Source organism: Oncorhynchus gorbuscha, linkage group LG08, assembly GCF_021184085.1.
Source record: "Oncorhynchus gorbuscha isolate QuinsamMale2020 ecotype Even-year linkage group LG08, OgorEven_v1.0, whole genome shotgun sequence".
In the NCBI taxonomy this organism is placed as follows: domain Eukaryota; kingdom Metazoa; phylum Chordata; class Actinopteri; order Salmoniformes; family Salmonidae; genus Oncorhynchus; species Oncorhynchus gorbuscha.
In genome coordinates this window covers 19,521,105-19,541,995 of record NC_060180.1, presented here as the reverse complement: position 1 = coordinate 19,541,995, position 20,891 = coordinate 19,521,105, and the positions used below count along the sequence as shown (strand labels likewise).

The 20,891-nt window shown below is 43.0% G+C and overlaps 1 protein-coding gene across 2 annotated transcripts in view; it reads left to right on the top strand.

The window, feature by feature from the left end:
* Positions 1-20,891, top strand: part of ttc27 (tetratricopeptide repeat domain 27) — a 131,473-nt gene that overhangs the window by 86,068 nt on the left and 24,514 nt on the right. For both annotated transcript variants that reach the window (XM_046358712.1, XM_046358711.1), the window contains 3 exons: positions 2,461-2,574; positions 12,252-12,347; positions 16,818-16,940. In XM_046358712.1, the coding sequence (XP_046214668.1) occupies positions 2,461-2,574; positions 12,252-12,347; positions 16,818-16,940 (333 nt within the window). The remainder of the gene's footprint in view (positions 1-2,460; positions 2,575-12,251; positions 12,348-16,817; positions 16,941-20,891) is intronic.

The window sequence follows — 20,891 nt, the reverse complement described above, 5'->3', positions numbered from 1 at the left end:
TCAATGAGGAGACTCTCAGTTACATAGCAGATGTCCAGTTTTTCCTGAAAGATGCTTGTGTAGGACACAACGTTCCGTTTTGTTACTATGCATTTGGCTACCGAAACTAACCGAAAATTCAGTCACCTAAACGTCAAACTTTTTTCCGAATTAACTCCATAATATCGACTGAAACATGGAAAACGTTGTTTGAATCAATCCTCAAGGTGTTTTGTCATATATCTCTTCATTGAAATCCCTTCCCTGGAAGCGTGCATTCTTCTCTGATTCTGTTCTATGGCACTCACAGTGAAAATCTTTACAGTTCTGGAAACGTCAGTGTCTTCTTTCCAAAACTATCAATTCCAAGCATAGTCGAGCATCTTTTCGTGACAAAATATTGCGCTTAAAACGGGCATGTCTTTTTATCCAAAAATGAAATACTGCCCCTAGTCTTAACAGGATAAACCATACTTCATCCATTGCGCTCTGAGGAGATGGTGTTCTCACCTCCTGCCTCACTGGTCCCTAGGAAGAGGGCCCCTTCCCTGAGGGACATGTGCAAACACTACCCTCTGAGGTTCCAGTGGGCTTCAATGTACTGTATGGGATACACCCAGACTGTCTGCCAGCTCCCTTCCCATCCCTCCTCTACTGGGTAGAGGGGAACATTGGCTGGGCAAACATCACCCGGGACCTGCTCTCTAAATTTAAACAACGCCTCCCGCTCGCCACTGGCGGTGACACATTCCCACTGCATGTGTGTCCTACACAGTGTCTCCTACACAGTGTATTGAAGTCCATTTGTTTTAAGGTCGAACATTATTTTTATTTTTTTGTTGTCTTTGTGGCATTTTGGTCTATTTACAATGTACACTAGATGTTGGCTTTGTATTCAAAGTTATTACACACGGTCAATACGGATTCCCTGTAGATGTTACAGCCCAATCCAAATCTTTATTTAGTAACATACCGGTATAATGTGAAAGGTCAAGTAATGTTGAAATGCCCGCTCACCCACTGCCTCCCTGGTCTGTCCTTTGGTAGACAGACAACCTCAGTGCTGTGAGGCAAGATGTACTGCCGCTGTAGCAGGAAGGGGTCGCCACTGACTCCACAGTGAGTAATGTGCTTCCTGCCCCAGACAGGAAGTAGGACTCACCTCGCACCAAACCTCCGTCCTTGCTCACACCAAACAGACCCCTCCCCCTCCCGTGGACCAGAGGGGTATACTATGTTCCGGGTTTGATTGAGGTAACTTTGGTCAACTCAGGATAACCGGTCATACGAAAGTGACTCACCTTTTAGCCTGGTCAATTTCTATGGCAATGAATAACTCAGTGCTAAATCAATTTATCCTGAATGAAGTGTCTAAGCCACGAGGTGAGGACCAATGAAATCAGATGCCCACCTTTGCAAGAGGATGGGTATCATCCTTTATTTGAGCAAGACAACTGATGAAATTTGACTGCATTTGCTTTCCAAACTGTACGTTTTTCACGCGATTGTATTTAGAAATTTGTGTAAGGCAAATGACAACCTCAACCAACCATAGACATAATTTATAATCCATAGATGGCCGTTCCCATTCAGGTTCAAGTCAAGACTGGCAGCCATTGTTAGTGTAACCATGAGTTTAACAGTCAAATTGCCAGGGTAAGAGGTTCCAAAACCCTTCGATGGGTTATATGTCTATTGCCACAACGCAACAAGCTGTTTCACAGATAGGAGCATAGGCGTGGGGAAAAAGGTGCTCGTGCATTGATAAGCGCACCAAAGACGGCATTGAAAAGTAATACAATTTAAAAAAGACGACACTTCTAAAATTCTATATCACACCATATCCTGCAGAATTTGCAAGATAACCGTTCATTCATTTTGATTTCGGCACAAATAAAAAATGTTGCACTGACTTTCCCATGGATTGCTGTTTCAGCGTTGTGTCAATCGAGTTTGGCACAGTTACAAGCCTGCTGGAGTTAGTGGCAGGCAGGCAAGTAATGTCCACCGTCGTAGTAAGGATGAAGCCTGACCTGGAATGTGAAGCTAACTGTAGCTGGCTAGCTTTATAAAACCTTGTATCTAGCTTGCTTTGTAGTATACCACTTTGGTTGGAGTGAAGAGGGCCTCATCAGGTTTACCTGCTCTAATGTACTGGGTTTCCTGTACCTACTTTTATTCCCATGGGAAGTCCTAGTGATGTCGTAAGAGCGTCCTAATTTACTAGTTCTTATGCTTTGGTCAGAGATTACTGTTTAAAAGGCTAATTTTAAAATTCCATGAATGTTGAAGATGTCAAACATATAGCTATGTATTTCTGTACGATATTATGCCAACTTTTCCATGTATTCCTATTTGTGTGCCATCACTATCTGAGAGACCTGACTATCCCTTTAATCTGAGATTGATGTTCCTAAAAGTCCATAATGAAATGAAATTGTCTTGAATCTCCATGTCCTTACTGGTCTTTCTTCCCTGCAGTGCATATTGTCTCAGCCCAAGTTCTGGGCGGTGGAGGTGACAGCACTGTGTCTAAGGACCAAGCTGGAGAAGGGCAGCTCTCGGCGGGTAGAGAGGGCCATGATGCAGACACAGGTAAGAGAGATGAGGGGTCACACGGGGTAGGTTTCAACGAGATACTCATGGTGAACGTCTCTATTGGAAGCTCACATCTCAAGTCTCAGGTACTGTACAGTTGTGGCCAAAGGTTTTGAGAATGACACAAATATTAATTTCCACAAAGTTTGCTGCTTCAATGTCTTCAGATATTTTTTTCAGATGTTACTATGGAATAGTGAAGTATAATTACAAGCGTTTCATAAGTGTCAAACGCTTTTATTGACAATTACATGACGTTGATGCGGAGTCAATATTTGCAGTGTTGACCCTTCTTTTTCAAGACCTCTGCAATCCGCCCTGGTATGCTGTCAATTAACTTCTGGGCCACATCCTGACTGATGGCAGCCCATTCTTGTATAATCCATGCTTGGAGTTAGTCAGAATTCGTGGGTTTTTGTTTGTCCACCTCTTGAGGATTGACCAAGTTGTCAATGGGATTAAGGTCTGGGGAGTTTCCTGGCCATGGACCCAAAATATCAATGTTTTGTTCCCTGAGCCACTTAGTTATCACTTTTGCCTTATGGCAAGGTGCTCCGTCATGCTGGAAAAGGCATTGTTCGTCACCAAACAGTTCCTGAATGGTTGGGAGAAGTTGTTCTCGGAGGATGTGTTGGTACCATTCTTTATTCATGGCTGTGTTCTTAGGCAAAATTGTGAGTGAGCCCCACTCCCTTGGCTGAGATACATGAATGGTCTCAGTATGCTTTACTGTTGGCATGACACAGGACTGACGGTTTCGCTCATCTTGTCTTCTCCGGACAAGCTTTTTTTCCAGATGCCCCAAACAATCGGAAAGGGGATTCATCAGAGAAAAATGACTTTACCCCAGTCCTCCAGCAGTCCAATCCCTGTACCTTTTACAGCACATCAGTCTGTCCCTGATGTTTTTCCTGGAGAGAAGTGGCTTCTTTGCTGCCCTTCTTGACACCAGGCCATCTTCCAAAAGTCTACGCCTCACTGTGCGTGCAGATGCACTCACACCTGCCTGCTGCCATTCCTGAGCAAGCTCTCTACTGGTGGTGCCCCGATCCCACAGCTGAATCACATTTAGGAGACAGTCCTGGCGCTTGCTGGACTTTCTTGGGCGCCCTGAAGCCTTCTTCACAACAATTGAACCGCTCTCCTTGAAGTTCTTGACGATCCGATAAATGGTTGATTTAGGTGCAATCTTACTGGCAGCGATATCCTTGCTTGTGAAGCCCTTTTTATTGCATAGCAATGATGACGGTACATGTTTCCTTGCAGGTAACTATGATTGACAGAGGAAGAACAATGATTCCAAGCACCACGCTCCTTTTGAAGCTTCCAGTCTGTTATTCGAACTCGATCAGCACGACAGAGTGATCTCCAGCCTTGTCCTCGTCAAGCCTTGTCCCCGTGTTAACGAGAGAATCGCTGACATGTCAGCTGGTCCTTTTGTGGCAGGGCTGAAATGCAGTGGAAATGTTTTTGGGGGGATTCAGTTCATTTGCATGGCGAAGAGGGACTTTGCAATTAATTGCAATTCATCTGATCACTCTTCATAACATTCTGGTGTATATGCAAATTGGCATCATACAAACTGAGGCAGCAGACTTTGTGAAAATTTATATTTTTGTCATTCTCAACTTTTGGCCTTGACTATACATAAATACACAGAATAAGGCTATATTATTGGTTAGGCCAGTAATGCTGGTCTTCTTGAAGTGAAGTAACTTGCACTTGGTGTTATACCATTTCAAGGGCTTACTGGCAAAATTAGATGTATTCCAAACCTGGATTTACCTAATCTGCTACACGTCTTGCTAAATGTCACATCATTAGCACAACAGTCTGCAAGCAGAAATAAGCTGCATGCCCTCTGAAATCCACCCCGCCAAACTCTTTAGCTCACTGTAGAAATACTGATTTATCTGTGAAAGCAGAGGACATGTGGATAACCAAGCGGAGGACAGACACACTCCCCCTGTGCAGGATGTTTGTCATGGGTGTCTCTGTGAAACCAGCCCCCCTCTAGAGAGGGACTGGCAACCTGGGTATCTACAGCCTCTGCTCCCTGTGATAACATGGTAAACTGAACGAGAGCTTACTTCTGTTGTGATGGGCTGTGTAGGAGGATGGGATGAGGTTTAGACATACTACGTTGCCATTCATAAGAACACAAGTCCTTAATGTTTCCACACAGCTTTTCACAGCTGAAGTGCAGACAATCTCTCATACACATACATCTGTGCATGGGCAAGTATAAGTATGATTTACAAATCATTTATACTCAGGGTTGCTTCAAACTGCGCTGGGATGACATTATGGTGTGTTTGTGTATACTCGTTGGTCTCTCCAGCCTCGGTGAGCTGTCAGTCGTAGACAGACGAGGTCAAAGTCATAAAGCAGGAGGTTGGGGCCTGGGACATGACGGTCTGACGTCGGGTATAAAACAGGACACACTCTTAAAGAAGCCAGACACTGTACAGCTGCTCCATGGTTTTGTGACATAGAGCAAAGAGAAAAGGTCTGTTTTCAATCTCTTTAGCTTGCCCTCCTCAAATGTTTGCACACGGAGCTCTGCAGTCTTATCCCAAACCTGATTTGACAGACCGAGCCTGGAGGGGGGCAGAAAAGGCTGAGGGGGTCCTTCAGGGGGAACCGTGTGACAGGCATGGTTGGTTCAAGTCATCTAGAGGGGTGGGGGAGGCTCACCCGTCTGTCCATCACAGTGCGAGGAAGACATCAAGCACCAACTGATCCCACCGTCTGACACTAACCCCATCGCCACCCTGTCCCATTCCCCTGTGAGACAGACATGCTCAATCACAGTTTCCCCCAGAATGCCAAAACCCCAAAGAAAACCGCATCAGAGCGAGGATTGACAGGCGGCTCACACTCACCGATGACTGAGAGTTGAAGGAATTGAGAAAAGAAAAAGCTTGCCCTCTGCTTTGTTTCAAATTCTTTCTCCCTCACGTCAATGTGTTTTGACTTCTAATCTCCTTGGCTGCTGAAGGAAACAAATGGGGGAAAAGTGGAGGAAATATGTCATGTGTTGAGTTGTTTCATTTCATATTTTGGGGGGGTTGCGGCTGCTATTTTGATATGAGAGGTTCCTTGTTTACTAATTCTATTACATACAGATTTGGGGGACATAATTGTTTCTTTTTTACTTGGCTGCTTGATATTGTTCTCGTGAAGGTATAAATACTATCAGAGACTTGTAGACAAACACAAGCACAGGGTCCTTACCAGACTACCTTTTTATTCTTAGTATTCATTAAGTTCTTCATTGTTATTATTAAGGAAATAGGGGTGTAAATAATAGGATATCAAATACAATCAGTTCCTGTTATTTCCTTGGCCATAATTAGGTGTTTTTGTTTTCAGAAAGGTCATTGGGTATAACGCAAACTGGGTTGCTGTTTCTGATTTAATGAAATCAATAGCTAAGCCAACACCAGCAGTGAGTAGTTTATGACATACTGTACAGTGCATTTGGAAACTATTCAGACTTTTTCCACATTTTGTTATGTTATGCTTAAATTGATTACATACAACATTTTCCTCATTAACCCACACACAATACCCCATAATGGCAAAGTGAAAACAGGTTTTTAGGAATGTTAGCAAATTTATTACAAATAGAAAACAGATACCTTATTTTCCTAAGTATACAGACCCTTTGCTATGAGACTTGAAATTGAGCTCAGGTGCATCCTGTTTCCATTGATCATCCTTGAGATGTTTCTACAAGTTGATTGGAGTCCACCTGTGGCAAATTCAATTGATAGGCCATGATTTGGAAAGGCACACACACACCTGTCTATAAGGTCCCACAGTTGATGGTGCATGTCAGAGCAAAAAACAAGCCATGAGGTCAAAAGAACTGTCTGTAGAGCTCCAAGAAAGGATTGTGTTGAGGCAGAGATCTGGGGAAGGGTACCAAAGCATTTCTGCAGCATTGAAGGTCCCCAAGAACACAGTGGCCTCCATCATTCTCAAATGGAAAAAGTTCAGAACCATCAAGACTCTTCCCAGAGCTGGCCGCCCGGCCAAACTGAGCAATCGGGGGAGAAGGGCCTTGGACAGGAAGGTGACCAAGAACTCGATGGTCACTCTGACAGAGCTCCAGAGTTCCTCTGTGGAGATGGGAGAACCTTCCAGAAGGACAACTATCGCTGCAGCACTCCACCAGTCAGGCCTTTATGGTGGAGTGGCCAGGCGGAAGCTAATCCTCAGTAAAAGGCACATGACAGCCCACTTGGAGTTTGCCAAAAGGCACCTGAATGACTCTAATCATGAGAAACAAGAGTCTCTGGTCTGATGAAACCAAGATTTACTCTTTGGCCTGAACGCTAAGCGTCATGTCTGGAGGAAACCTGGCACCATCCCTACTGTGAAGCATGGTGGTGGCAGCATCATGCTGTGGGGATGTTTTTCAGCGGCAGGGACTGGGAGACTAGTCAGGATCGAGGGAAAGATGAATGGCGCAAAGTACAGAGAGACCCTTGATGAAAACCTGCTCCAGAGCACTCAGGATCTCAGACTGGGGCGAATGTTTACCTTCCAACAGGACATTGACACACAACCAAGACAATGCAGGAGTGGCTTCGGGACAAGTCTCTGAATTTCCTTGAGTAGCCCAGCCAGAGCTCGGACTTGAACACGATCGAACATTTCTGGAGAGACCTGAAAATAGCTGTGAAGCGACACTGCCTATCCAACCTGACAGACCTTGAGGAAATACAGGTGTGCCAAGCTTGTGGTGTCATACCAAAGAAGACTCGAGGCTGTTATCACTGCCAAAGGTGCTTCAGGATACTGAGTAAAGGGTCTGAATACTTACGTAAATGTGATATTTCAATTTTTATTTTTTATACATTTGAAAACAATGTTAAAACCCAGTTTTTCTTTGTCACGTTACAGCCTTATACTAAAATGACAATGTGTGAACAGTCCAGGGATCTGAATACTGGAGAATAATTCTAGCAATTGACCCTTCGCTAAGCCCTGCCCCCCTTGATTACTGTTGCAACCTCGGACAACATTTTCCCGGGAAGCCCAATTCCCCATTCAACCACTTGCAAAATCCCTCACAGTGATCTCAAACTGTGTTTCTAATACACAATGAAATTAAACTAATCAGGAAACTCTTGGGAATGTTGTGGTGGACTGTCATTTCAATTGGTTCATCAAATTGTTTGTACTGAATTCAAAGACACTGAATGGCTATGGATTCACTGTCAGAATGGAATCAAAAGTTATAATAAGCACTTTTAGAGCTAACTAGTGCTCTAAAATCATATCCTGTTGTCGACGGCAGATGGGAGTTGTATTCATAAAATTGCTAACTTAGCTAGCTAACATTTTGAGAAAAGTAATATGAAGTAGCTTTTATATTTAACCCGGAAAAGCCCATTGAGACCCAGTCTCTCTTTCAAGGGAGACCTGGCCAAGAAGGCAGCAACAATCAATACATTACAGAATTATAACATACAACATTATCCAGCCTAAAAAAATGCATTTACACTCCTCCGTCTCCCATCAATATTTTAAATGTTTTCAGTGGCGCTAACCTATCTAGATGAAGCATGGATTGTAAGAGTATTCCATGCGTCTGGTGCACAAGACGAGAAGGCAGTCTTGCCTAAAACTGTGAATGTCCTGGGGACTTTAAGTAGCAACCACCTTGCAGACCGGGTATGGTAACTGCTGGTGGCGAAGGAGACCAGACTACAGCTTGCTTGTGTTAGCAACATTTGGTGGTCAATGAGCTAACCTAGCAAACAATGTAACAAAAGCATAGGCTCTGAATTTCAGAAGTCACAGTAGCAAGTACTCCTGGTACGCTGTTCAATTTAGGAATTAAAATAATTTATTGCCATAGCCATCACTGGGTTTCATACAATTTAAACGTGAGCTTGTCTGAAGTGTCAGACTCGACAACAGATGCTATCCGCTGTGATTGGTTGCTCTAAGTTCTGGGGCAGGGCTTAGCGAAGGGTCAATTGTCGTTAGTTAAACAGCTTACATTTTTACACTTAGCAGAAAATGTATGACACACACAGTTGAAGTCGGAAGTTTACATAGACCTTAGCCAAATACATTTAAACTCAGTTTTTCACAATTCCTGACATTTAATCCAAGTAAAAATTCCCTGTTTTAGGTCAGTTAGGATCACCACTTTATTTTAAGAATGTGAAATGTCAGAATAAAAGTAGTGATATATTTCAGCCTTTTTCTTTCATCACATTCCCAGTGAGTCAGAAGTTTACATACACTCAATTAGTATTTGGTAGCATTGCCTTTTAAATTGTTTAACTTGGGTCAAATGTTACGGGTAGCCTTCCACAACAACTTAGGTGAATTTTTGGCCCATTCCTCCTGACAGAGCTGGTGTAATTGAGTCAGGTTTGTTGGCCTCCTTGCTCGCACACGCCTTTTCAGTTCTGCCCACAAATTCGCTGTGGGATTGAGGTCAGGGCTTTGTGATGGCCACTCCAATACCTTGACTTTGTTGTCCTTAAGCCATTTTGCCACAACTTTGGAAGTATGCTTGGGGTCATTGTCCATTTGGAAGACCCATTTGCGACCAAGCTTTAACTTCCTGACTGATGTCTTGAGATGTTGCTTCAATATATCCACATAATTTTCCTGCCTCATGATGCCATCTATTTTGTGAAGTGCACCAGTCCCTCCTGCAGCAAAGCACCCCCACAGCATGATGCTGCCACCCCTGTGCTTCACGGTCGGGATGGTGTTCTTTGGCTTGCAAGCCTCCCCCCTTTTCCTCCAAACATAACGATGGTCATTATGGCTAAACAGTTCTATTTTTGTTTCATCAGACCAGAGGACATTTCTTCAAAAAGTACGATCTTTGTCCCCATGTGCAGTTGCAAATCGTGGTCCGGCTTTTTTATGGTGGTTTTGGGGCAGTGGCTTCTTCCTTGCTGAGTGGCCTTTCAGGTTGTGTCTATATATGACTCGTTTTACTGTGGATATCGATACTTTTGCACCAGTTTCCTCCAGCATCTTCACAAGGTCCTTTGCTGTTGTTCTGTGATTGATTTGCACTTTTCGCACCAAAGTATGTTCATCTCTATTCTTTTGATTTTCCCATGATGTCAAGCAAAGAGGCACTGAGTTTGAAGGTAGGCCTTGAAATACATCCACAGGTTGACTTAGACTCAAATGATGTCAATTAGCCTATCAGAAGCTTCTAAAGCCATGACATAATTTTCTGCACATTTCCAAGCTGTTTAAAGGCACAGTCAACTTAGTGTATGTAAACTTCCTACCCACTGGAATTGTGATGCAGTGAATTATAAGTGAAATAATCTGTCTGTAAACATTACTTGTCATGCACAAAGTGGATGTCCTTACCGACTTGCCAAAATTATAGTTTGTTATCAAGATATTTGTAGAGTGGTTGAAAAACTAGTTTTAATGACTCCAACCTAAGTGTATGTAAACATCCGACTTCAACTGTACATGGCTCTCCAGATATGGTACGTTTTTGTTCAATCTAAACATGGGTATCAAAAGTGTACTGGTTTTATTCTGATTGCAAACTTCATATTTCTGCAACCTGTCAGGTGGGATGTTTTCCTTCCTTGTGCAGTTGTATAAAATCAATAATTTATGGTTTACTCGTTCAATATACTTTCACCATCTGCTATAATTGTGTTCACAGAGCAACTTGGAACTCAGTTCAGTGAATCGGGATGTTTTTACTCACCAATCTCCCCCACCTCCTCTCATTTTCTCTGAACTACTCCCCAGTAGCCTGTGGCTGTCTCTCTGTAGGGTCTCTGGTCTACCAGAGTTCATCAAATGCCAACCGCTGTTTGTGTATATACACTGGAATATAAACACTGGCTTTGGAGAAACACAATTTATTAGTCATCTGCAGTCTGCTTTCAAACAAACCTTGCTTGCCATTAAGGGAAACCGATTCCACCAAGCCAACTGGAAATTTCATTTTTTAAATTCTGTACAATTTAACAAGTAATTTTAACATTCACTACGTCCCCACACACAGCCTTTTATCAGCAACAAGTCCATTTGTTGGAGACACCTCTATGGTGGTGCAACAGTCACTTGGATGTGCTACCCTTTCATTCTTAAAAACTATTTATGGGAAGGGTACAAAAGTCCTCAGGAATTTATCAAGGACAGAACCCGACTGCAGGCATTGTCAAATTAGAGCACCATTAAGCAAGCAAACATGTCATTTTATCAAGGTCTAGTTGGTTTTGTGCAATGTTTCGCTTTTACAAAAGAGCATTTACATCTACCTGGAAGACCGAACATTTGCACTCAAACACAAGTGTAAAGGTTGTTTGTTTTGGCATGAATTGACAGCCTATTATAGTCTTCATTCTGGTGTATTCTTACAGCTCTTGCACTTGCTTTGAGCCATCTCCCACTCTGCAGGCTACCTATTTTGACATACTGCGTCACTCACGGATTTACTCCTAATGGTTTACTGGGCATTCTCATTCGTTGACAAGGTTTGTTTAGATGTTACCGATTTCCAGAGAGGATCTGCTGTTGCTTGTTGACAGGATTTAGATATTGGTAAAGACAACTTCCCCAACCACCCATTAAACTGACAGAGACAAAAGATGAACATTGATGACCGTCATGTGGGCAGAGTAGAAATGGTCTTTGAGGGAGCTAGATCACTATTAATCTGAAGCAGTCTGTTAGACAACACTTTATGACCAGGCATTGGATTTTGTCTTTGAGTGTAAAATGTAAGGAAAGCTTTTTATCCTCCCTGATTGCGTTGGCGTCTGTCTGTTTGTCTATTTGTTAGTGTCTTTGCTTGTGTCATTCTGTGTGTCTAGGTGTCTGTGTTTTCATCTGGCCTCGTTACCAGAAAATGGATTCACTGTGACTCACCTCTCTGGATTTTTTTCCATCCCAAACTGTAAAATATGTCCTGTTACACTCTCACCCATTTTCCTCTTAATTTTCCTCCTAATTTCCTATGCAAGGAGGCCAATCACATCTGAAGCTGCCAAACTCCATCCACTGTTTATAATTAATTTTATCCCGGGTGGTCGGGTTCCAAATCTCATTACAGTAAACTGGGCCCTGTCCATGTTCCACAGATAACACCACCCAACCCAGCCATAACGACAGGACCCAGTCCTAGTCTGGGATTTGCTGTTAGGTTGAGGTTTATGAGCCATGGTATTGGATCATTGATGTTAGACATAACTGTGAGTCAAGGCCAATTTTAGGCACAGACAATTGTCTCCTCTCAGATAGCAAGCAGAATGTGAGTTGTTGCTCTGCATGATGGCCCGCTGATAAAATGAGACTGAGAATGAGACATTAACAATTGGATGGCATCCAGCAGTGGCTCATTTGCTGTGACGGTGAGAGTTGTTTCCTGTTTATACCTTGCCCTCAGCCAGTGTTCATTGAGTACCTAACAACCCGAACAGCACAGATTGAGACGAAACACAGAACTCAACCAGATATCAGGGTTGGACACTGTCAATCAATGGGCTTTTAGACCTGTTGCACTCACATCTCAATCAGTACATTTCAGTTTGCTCTTGACTTGCTCTACCAACTTTGCAGTTTAAGTCTGTCATTTTGGGGATTGAGTAATGAGGTTTTGCCTGGGTATGACTCTCTAGTTGACGCTGGATGTCTTTCCTCTCTTCCAGACTATAGTGGATTACTTTGAGGAGAGGAGCTGTCCTGTGACGGAGCGTCTGAAACTCTTCTACTGCTGCCAGGCTCCTCCCAGATGGGCTGTCCAGGTAACACCCCTTCATTACCCCGTCACTGCTGATTGGGTTTCTGATATATGAATTGGTTTCGCTCCACTGTGATTGTGAACTTCATTTTAAGGGCAGACTCACTGTAACTGAAGTACCACACAGAGCAATGTCTTCCATCAAAGCTTTGACTTGTGACTTGACCCATTGGAAGTCATGGTCACGATTAGACAATTATTTCCATCAGGGTTGTATGCGTGAACACTAATCCAGGAGAAAAGGATGGGACTCTTTGAACTCCCACACCTTTGACGGTAGTCCGTGACTTGAAGAAGGATGCTGCCCTTGCTTTGTGACTGTCCTCTCGACCTCCTGCCCGAGGTCTACTACCGCGTTGTCCCCAGAGGAGTCTCAGCCATCACCACATGTCTGGTTATATGGGATTTAGTGCGTCAGAGCCTTGCTCTAATCTGGACACTCGATATTCAGACAATATATCTGTCAGGCTGAAGCTCCCTGTTAGCGCCGACTGCTTCCAAGCCAAATGCCACCTAATGGCCAGCCTCCACTGCAGGATGGCCACTAAAACAGTACGTCTTTGTCCTCCAACTACCAGACAGTTAGTGCCCCTCAGGGTAGAAGCTGCATCCACCTCGTAGTCTTTATATGGTGTTACATGTAAGGCTTGTCTGTTTTTCTCGGTCTGTGTATATATTCCGGCAGATGAGGAGTGAGTGATTAGCCTTTTTGTTATTCTGTATTTGTAGCAAGCAGAAAGATGGTTTGTTGACCATGGGTGTGTTTATTTCTGTTGTTGTTGCACCTGTCTTGGCCCAGTCAGTTTCTCCTTCCTTGTATTAGGTAAGGTGTTTTGAGCAGTGTAATTTGCTCACATTTTCCCTTCACATTTCTGTGAAGGGAGTAGTACACAGCATTGTACGAGATCTTCAGTTTCTTGGCAATTTCTCTCATGGAATAGCCTTCATTTCTCAGAACAGGAACAGACTGACAATGTGACCAATGACGACACTGTACTTCTGATCAATTTGGTGTTATTTTAATGGACAAAAAACAAGGACATTTTTAAGTGACCCTAAACTTTAGAACGGTAGTGTATATTTAAAGACACAGGCCTCGCTAGTCAACGGATGAGGAGAGTGGAGATGGTGAGATAGCTGGGGAGAAAGAGATTGTGGGGTTGTAATAAAAGATATGACAAAGAGGTAGAGAGATTGAGAGGGAGGGAATGTAAAAGAAAGGGAAAGAGAGAAATCAGTGGGGCAGGATACATCGTCCAGGCTTCATGTAATAATGGCAAACAGCAATAAAGCTGGAATTGAAGGCACCCTATTGCCGCCTGGGGAATTGAAAGTGCAAGCAAGGCAGAGAATTGTGTGGGCTGTTGTGATGCGTTTTTCCTTAGCGAGAGGCGTGCCCGGCATGTAACGATGGCCGTGCCTGCGCACAGAGAAGCTGTGTGGGGAGAGGAGGGACAGGAAGATGGGTTGAGATATAGCACATATTTGAAGATTTGCTTACAGAATTAATAAATCCCCATATAATTAAACTGTCTCTTGTCTGTCTCAGCCCTTCATGCTTTCAGGGAGATTCTGAAACCACAATATCAGGAGTTTTCCTGGAAACTGGTAAAGAGGCACAAATGGCATGTGCGCTGCATTGTGTCCTATTAGTCTAAATGTCTGCCGTTTGCCATTGGTGTCACGTCCTGGCTCCCCATGTCTCCCTGGTCACGTGATTAGGGTGGTTGACGAGTGGGGTTGTGGGACGGGGGTAAAATCAGATTTATGGGGCCCATCATCCCAGTGGGACGTGATATGTCACCCCTGAGACGGGATGGGGAGGCAATCACAGGAGAGGACGAGAGGTGATAAAACCCAGAAACCTAGGATTTGGTCTGTGACAAGACAGACTGTGCTCCAGGTTCACCTCCCACTCTTTTAAGTGGATTGAGAGACAGGGTTAGGGTACAAGGTTAGGGCCTATGTTGCCTTGTGTGAAGATGACAAGATAATGGAAATAGATTTGAGGTCATAATAGTAGAGATGGAGAGATAAAAGGTGGAGACACGACCGGGGGGTGGAGACACGACCGGGGGGTGGAGACACGACCGGGGGGTGGAGACACGACCGGGGGTGGAGACACGACCGGGGGTGGAGACACGACCGGGGGGTGGAGACACGATCGGGGGGGGTGGAGACACGATCGGGGGGGGGTGGAGACACGACCGGGGGGGGTGGAGACACGACCGGGGGGGGGTGGAGACACGACCGGGGGGGGGGGGGGGGGGTTGGAGACACAGCTAGGAATGAATACAGCTGGTGTGTGTCTGCGTGTGTAGTTAAGAACTAGAGGTCGACAGATTATGATTTTTCAACGCCTATACCGATTATTGGAGGGCCAAAAAAAAGCCGATACGATTAATTGGCCGATTTTTTTTAAGGAAAGTATTTATTTGTAATAATGACAATTACAACAATACTGAATGAACACTTATTTTAACTAAATATAATACATCAATAAAAATCCATTTAGCCTCAAATAAATAATGAAACATGTTCAATTTGGTTTAAATAATGCAAAAACAAAGTGTTGGAGAAGTAGAAGTGCAATATGTGCCATGTAAGAAAGCTAATGTTTAAGTTCCTTGCTCAGAACATATGAAAGTTGGTTCCTTTTAACATGAGACTTCAATATTCCAAGGTAAGAGGTTTTAGGTTGTAGTTAATATAGTATTTATAGGACTATTTCTCTCTATACCATTTGTATTTCATATACCTTTGACTATTGGATGTGTAATACTGGCAATAGCTTCCATTCCTCTCCTCGCCCCTACCTGGGCTCGAACCAGGAACACATCGACAACAGCCACCCTCGAAGCTGCGTTACCCATGCAGAGCAAGGGGAACAACTACTCCAAGTCTCAGAGCGTGTGACGCTACACCAGCCTAATCTTCGGAGTTGATAGGCTTGAAGTCATAAACAGCGCAATGCTTGAACACAACGAAGAGCTGCTGGACAAAACGCACAAAAGTGCTGTTTGAATGAATGCTTATAAGCTTGCTGCTGCCTACCATCGCTCAGTCAGACTGCTCTATCAAATATCAAATCATAGACTTAATTATATAATATAATTACACACAGAAATACGAGCCTTTGGGCATTAATATGGTCGAATCCGGAGACTATAATTTCGAAAACAAAACGTTTATTATTTCAGTGAAATAAGGAACCGTTCGGTATTTTATCTAACGGGTGGCATCCCTAAGTCTAAATATTCCTGTTACATTGTAGAACCTTCAATGTTATGTCATAATTAAGTAAAATTCTGGAAAATTAGTTTGCAATGAGCCAGGCAGCTCAAACTGTTGCATATACCCTGACTCTGTGTGCAATGAACGCAAGAGAAGTGACACAATTTCACCTGTTTAATATTGCCTGCTAACCTGGATTTCTTTTAGCTAAATATGCAGGCTTAAAAATATATACTTCTGTGTATTGATTTTAAGAAAGGCATTGTTGTTTATGGTTAGGTACAGTCGTGCAAAGATTGTGCTTTTTTCGCAAATGCGCTTTGGTTAAATCATCCCTCTGCTTTGCATCGATTATATGCAACGCAGGACACGCTATATAAACTAGTAATATCATCAACCATGTGTAGTTAACTAGTGATTATGATTGATTGATTGTTTTTTATAAGCTAAGTTTAATGCTAGCTAGCAATTTACATTGGCTTCTACTGCATTCGCGTAACAGGCAGTCTCCCCGTGGAGTGCAATGAGAGGCAGGTGGTTAGAGTGTTGGTCTAGTTAACTGTAAGGTTGCAAGATTGAATCCCGGAGCTGACAAGGTAAAAATCTGTCATTCTGCCCCTGAACAAGGCAGTTAACCCATCGTTCCTAGGCCGTCGTTGAAAATAAGAATGTGTTCTTAACTGACTTGCCTAATAAAGGTAAAAAATATATATATTTTTTTAAATTGGCCAAATCGGTGTCCAAAAATACAGATTTCCGATTGTTATGAAAACATGAAAAGGGCTCTAATTATTCGGTAATTCCGATTAATCGGTCGACCTCTATTCAGAACAGTTTAGTATTAGTAGTAGTAGTAGTAGTAGTAGTAGTATTATTTTCACAATAATCAGGATGGCTGGCTGCTGCTTAAATACTGCTTAACGGCAGTACATATTTGCACCCTTGAATACAGCAGCTAGGGAAGACCAACTCTCCCAAGCATCCTGTGACAAAAAATACTTTTATTGATATGAATGTGATACGGGTCATTACCACCAGAGACAGAGCTGTGATGGTTCGTGGATTGTATCCATATGCAGTGTTTCCCCCAGGATTTTTTTCAGCGGTGGCAGAACTAGGAGTGGGTTTTCCTGCAGGGGGGTACGGATGGGCTCTTCCTGGGGCATCAACATAATATATATTTTTTTACTGTTTAAATATGAAATGACATCCCATGTCTGAACCTCTCTCACATTTACAGAAACAGCTGGCCAGCCTGCTGACAGACCTGGGCTGCACGAGCTCAGCCCTGCTAATCTATGAAAAACTGGAGCTGTGGGAGGATGCTGTGATCTGCCTGGAGAGGATGGGCCAGCATGGCAAGGTACAACACAGCCATTACAACCACCAGAATAATTGTGACTGCCTTTCTCAGGCACAATGCAATATCCATTGCTTTACACAACAGACAAGGTTATTTTCATAACTAAACATGGGCACCACATAAACACACTCAGAGAGAAGCTCATCTTGCCCACACTGGAAGAACAGTGAATATCGCCGTTATCACCCTATTGCCTAGCTATCTTGCTGTACTCCCTCCACCTCTCCGTCTGTCTGTCTGTGGTGCGCACCTGTTTATGCACTCGTTTGTGTTCTCTGGCGCACCAGCTGTCAGACACATCAGTCCCAGGGAGATCTGGCTCTGTTTCCCTGGTGTTATTATTAACCTGTCTGCCCCCCAGGGCCCCCTGGGAAACACACTTCCAGATAGACAGAAATATGGCGTGTTTGTGTTGGATCACGCTCTCACAGAGCCCCCCCGTCCCTCAGTCAATGTCCTCTTGATGGCGCTGATTGAATGTTCACTTTGGTCTCTTAATGGTGGAACACCAGGAGTTGGAAGTACAGGTCACAAGGGCAGCCAACAGCAACCAATGGCATTGGTTTTAGAGTCTGATTCCCACAGTGCGGCAGAGAATAAAGAATCAAAGATTTGGACGTATGGCAGCTGTTTGTTTTTGTTGGTCCTCCTTTTTGATAGCGGATCGTTTTCCAATTTTTTTGGTGCGGAAAAGTCTCCATGTTTACACAGGTGTCTTTTTTCTCGCCCGACCTTCAAGTGATCTCAGTCAGAATTGACTGAGGTAATGAAGCAGAGAAAAAAGGAAGAGCCAGCGGTAAGGCAACCTGCTTTCTCGCTCTCTTGCACCTGTCAGACGATGTTCTGTCAAGTCCTAACAGAAGTGCCACACCAGGCCAAATGGAGAACCCTGTAACACCTTCCGCCATGTTGCTGTGGTTATGAAAGTCATTGATGAAACCGGTGCCAGGTTTGCCGCAAACGCTCTGAGAACGTTCTCCCAAACTGTTACACAATGGACATCTGGTTCATTCTTGGTCAGATTCTCGCAGAAGTATTTTCTCTCTCTCTCGATCACCTCTTGTCCTTTCAGTCATTGACCTTTTTACGTGACATCTCCACATGATTCACAGGATTCTCGTAAATTCGCCGTAGCATCACCACATCCATCTCTCTGGATCAGCAGAGTTTGACTGGGACAGATTGAGCAGAAATGAGTATTCCACAAGCACACACACCATACTCCCTCTAGGTGGGCAGGGCTGACCAACACTCAGTCCCAACCCTGAAGGCGAGGCCTGCGGGCCTTTGTGCTCTGTTATTGACTTACAGCTTCCTTTTTCTTTCAATCTGATTACAGAGGTGCATTCTGGTCAATAAAGTAAGTCCTTCATTCTAAAACTATGCGCTTTGGCCAAAGCCAGCAGTCCATGTAACATGATTTAAAAAATGCTAGGCAATCCATTTGTCTTGAGAAGACGGGTAGATTTCAGCCAGTAGTCTCTGCACTTAAACGTGCTGTTCCTGCTCTCGGTGTCTGAATGCATGCTTAATGTGAATGAGCCATACCTGGCCGCAGCCTGCCAAAAAGAAAGAAGCTCAAATGGACAAACAGGAAAGTCTGCCAGTCTTGAGCACATGATATAAGTTTATCCACTAGAGTTTTGAAGCTAATTGTCGTATTACACCAGCTTCTGTGTAAACCTTTCAGCAAATAAACAAGACAAAATATTGAACAAAACTGTTATGGGTATAACCCAGTCCAAAATATCCGCGTTTGAAATAAATGTATGGTATTGACAAATGTTTAATGCACCTCTGCGCAAATGGGGCAGTAAATAACATATGAATATCCCGGTACATGTAATTCAGCCCCAGAACCGATTCAGAGAGTATATATTTTTGCATTAACAACATCTGAATGTTATGTGTTTTTTATTTTCTGTATTTTATACGTTTGTCGATATGACATTACATCATTACATAACACTAATAACAAAAACATGACACCCAACAAGACAGCACCTTTCAACCATATCTCTGTGGTTGGAATATTAAACGGGAAGTAAATATAAATTAGTAATAATATAAGAAAGTAATAGTACATTTTTTAGATATATATATTTTTTAACTGTAAAAAAAAAGAAACATTACACAACATTTGTTCTAACTTATTCCCTAGATTTTCACCCGCACGACGGGTCCCTTTATATCATTCAAAACGTGTTCCCATGTCATACTACATTTCCCTTTCCTCTCCTGTTATTTTGCTATCATTGATTCATAAGATGCAGTCTCCATGATGAGTTGGAGCCAATCTGTTGGTTTCAGACTATCTGCACTCTTCCAGTTACGTAGTAGGAGTCTCCGCAGTCTAGCATGCAGAAAAGGTACCTACTTCACCCTTGCATTTCCAGCATAAGTTGTTTAGTAATAAGCCCATTTAATGTAATCTAACTGGGGTCCAGTAGTAATCTTGTGTAAATGTACCCATTGTATCCCTGGTACGCCACCCTACATTGGAAATAATATTTTTCTGTACATCCTACTCAGTCACAATTAAGATCCCTCTCCCAAATCAACCTTTAAATTCTCACAATGTCCATATTGAGATTATTTTATATAACACTGAAGCGGAGTGTGATATTCCTGGTAACATGAAATGTTGTTCTAACAAGTTTTCATTACTCTGGAGGTTAATACTCATAAGAGACCCCATGCAGCTCCTTAGACCATGCCCAAACCGGATGTGCACTTCACTTGGTTGTCTCTGAATATTGTTTTGTGATATTGCCTCAATAGGCTTAAACCTCTGTCTGAGTCCATCTCAAATGGGAATCGTAATTGCCCCAGTGTCTGACCAATTTGGCTACTTCAAATTATATGTTGTATAGTTCTACATTGGGTAATGCTAGTCCTCCTTTATTCCTTGGAGCATATAACTTGTTGACATTTATTCTTTTTTTTCCTATCCCAAAGATAATCCTTAATTATTTAATTGTACTGCTTAAATAGTAAGGGGGAGATGGTCACAGGGAGCATCATGGACACAATTCAACTGTGGTGCCACAAACATTTTAACAGTATTTATTTTGCCCCATAAAGTAAGATTGAGCAACAACCTATCAAGATTATTTCTTTTTTTGTAGTAGTGGCTACATTAATTTGCATGATTCTGTAGCTCAGTGTTATACCCAGTTATTTAATCCCTGACGGCACCCACTTTAACTGAAATGAAGTAATTGCAACAGGAGGACATACATTGGATACAGGCATAGACTCTGACTTCTGCCAATTTATCTTATAACCAGATACCTGTGAGAACATCTCAGTTGTGTTCAAAACCAAAGGGATTGATGTGGCCGGTCCCTAATAAGTAACAATATGTCTTCAGCATATATAAAGAGCTTATGCTCTCTGGCACCTCCCATCACTCCTTTGATTCCTGAATCAGCTCTAATTGCTGCTGCCAAGGGCTCCAAAAATGGAGTAAAAAGGAGAGGTGAGAGGACTGCCCGCTGGGTTCTCCTCGTCATGTTAAAAAAGGAAGAGAGCATACCATTTGTGAGGGCTGCTGTTCTTGTATTGGAGTATAATACCGTAACCTACTTGATAAATCTATGGCCAAAGCCAAACTTTTCAAGGGTGTATGTCAAAAAGCCCCTCTCCACTTGATAAATCTAGGGCCAAAGCCAAACTTTTCAAGGGTATACGTCAAAAGGCTGCACGCCAACCTATCGAATGCCTTCTCTGCATCTAGGGAAAGGGCTGCCACCGGAGTATCTTCTTTTTTGACTCAGCCACATGAGGTGACGCAAAGATTCTGTGGAGGTTCTAATTATTATTATTTATTTTTTTTTACGTTTTTTTTTTTACAAATCTCACCTTATAATATGAGGTCAAACCTTCTCCAGCCTCATGTATAATACTTTGGAGAGCATCTTACAATCATTTTTGATTAAACTGGGTCAG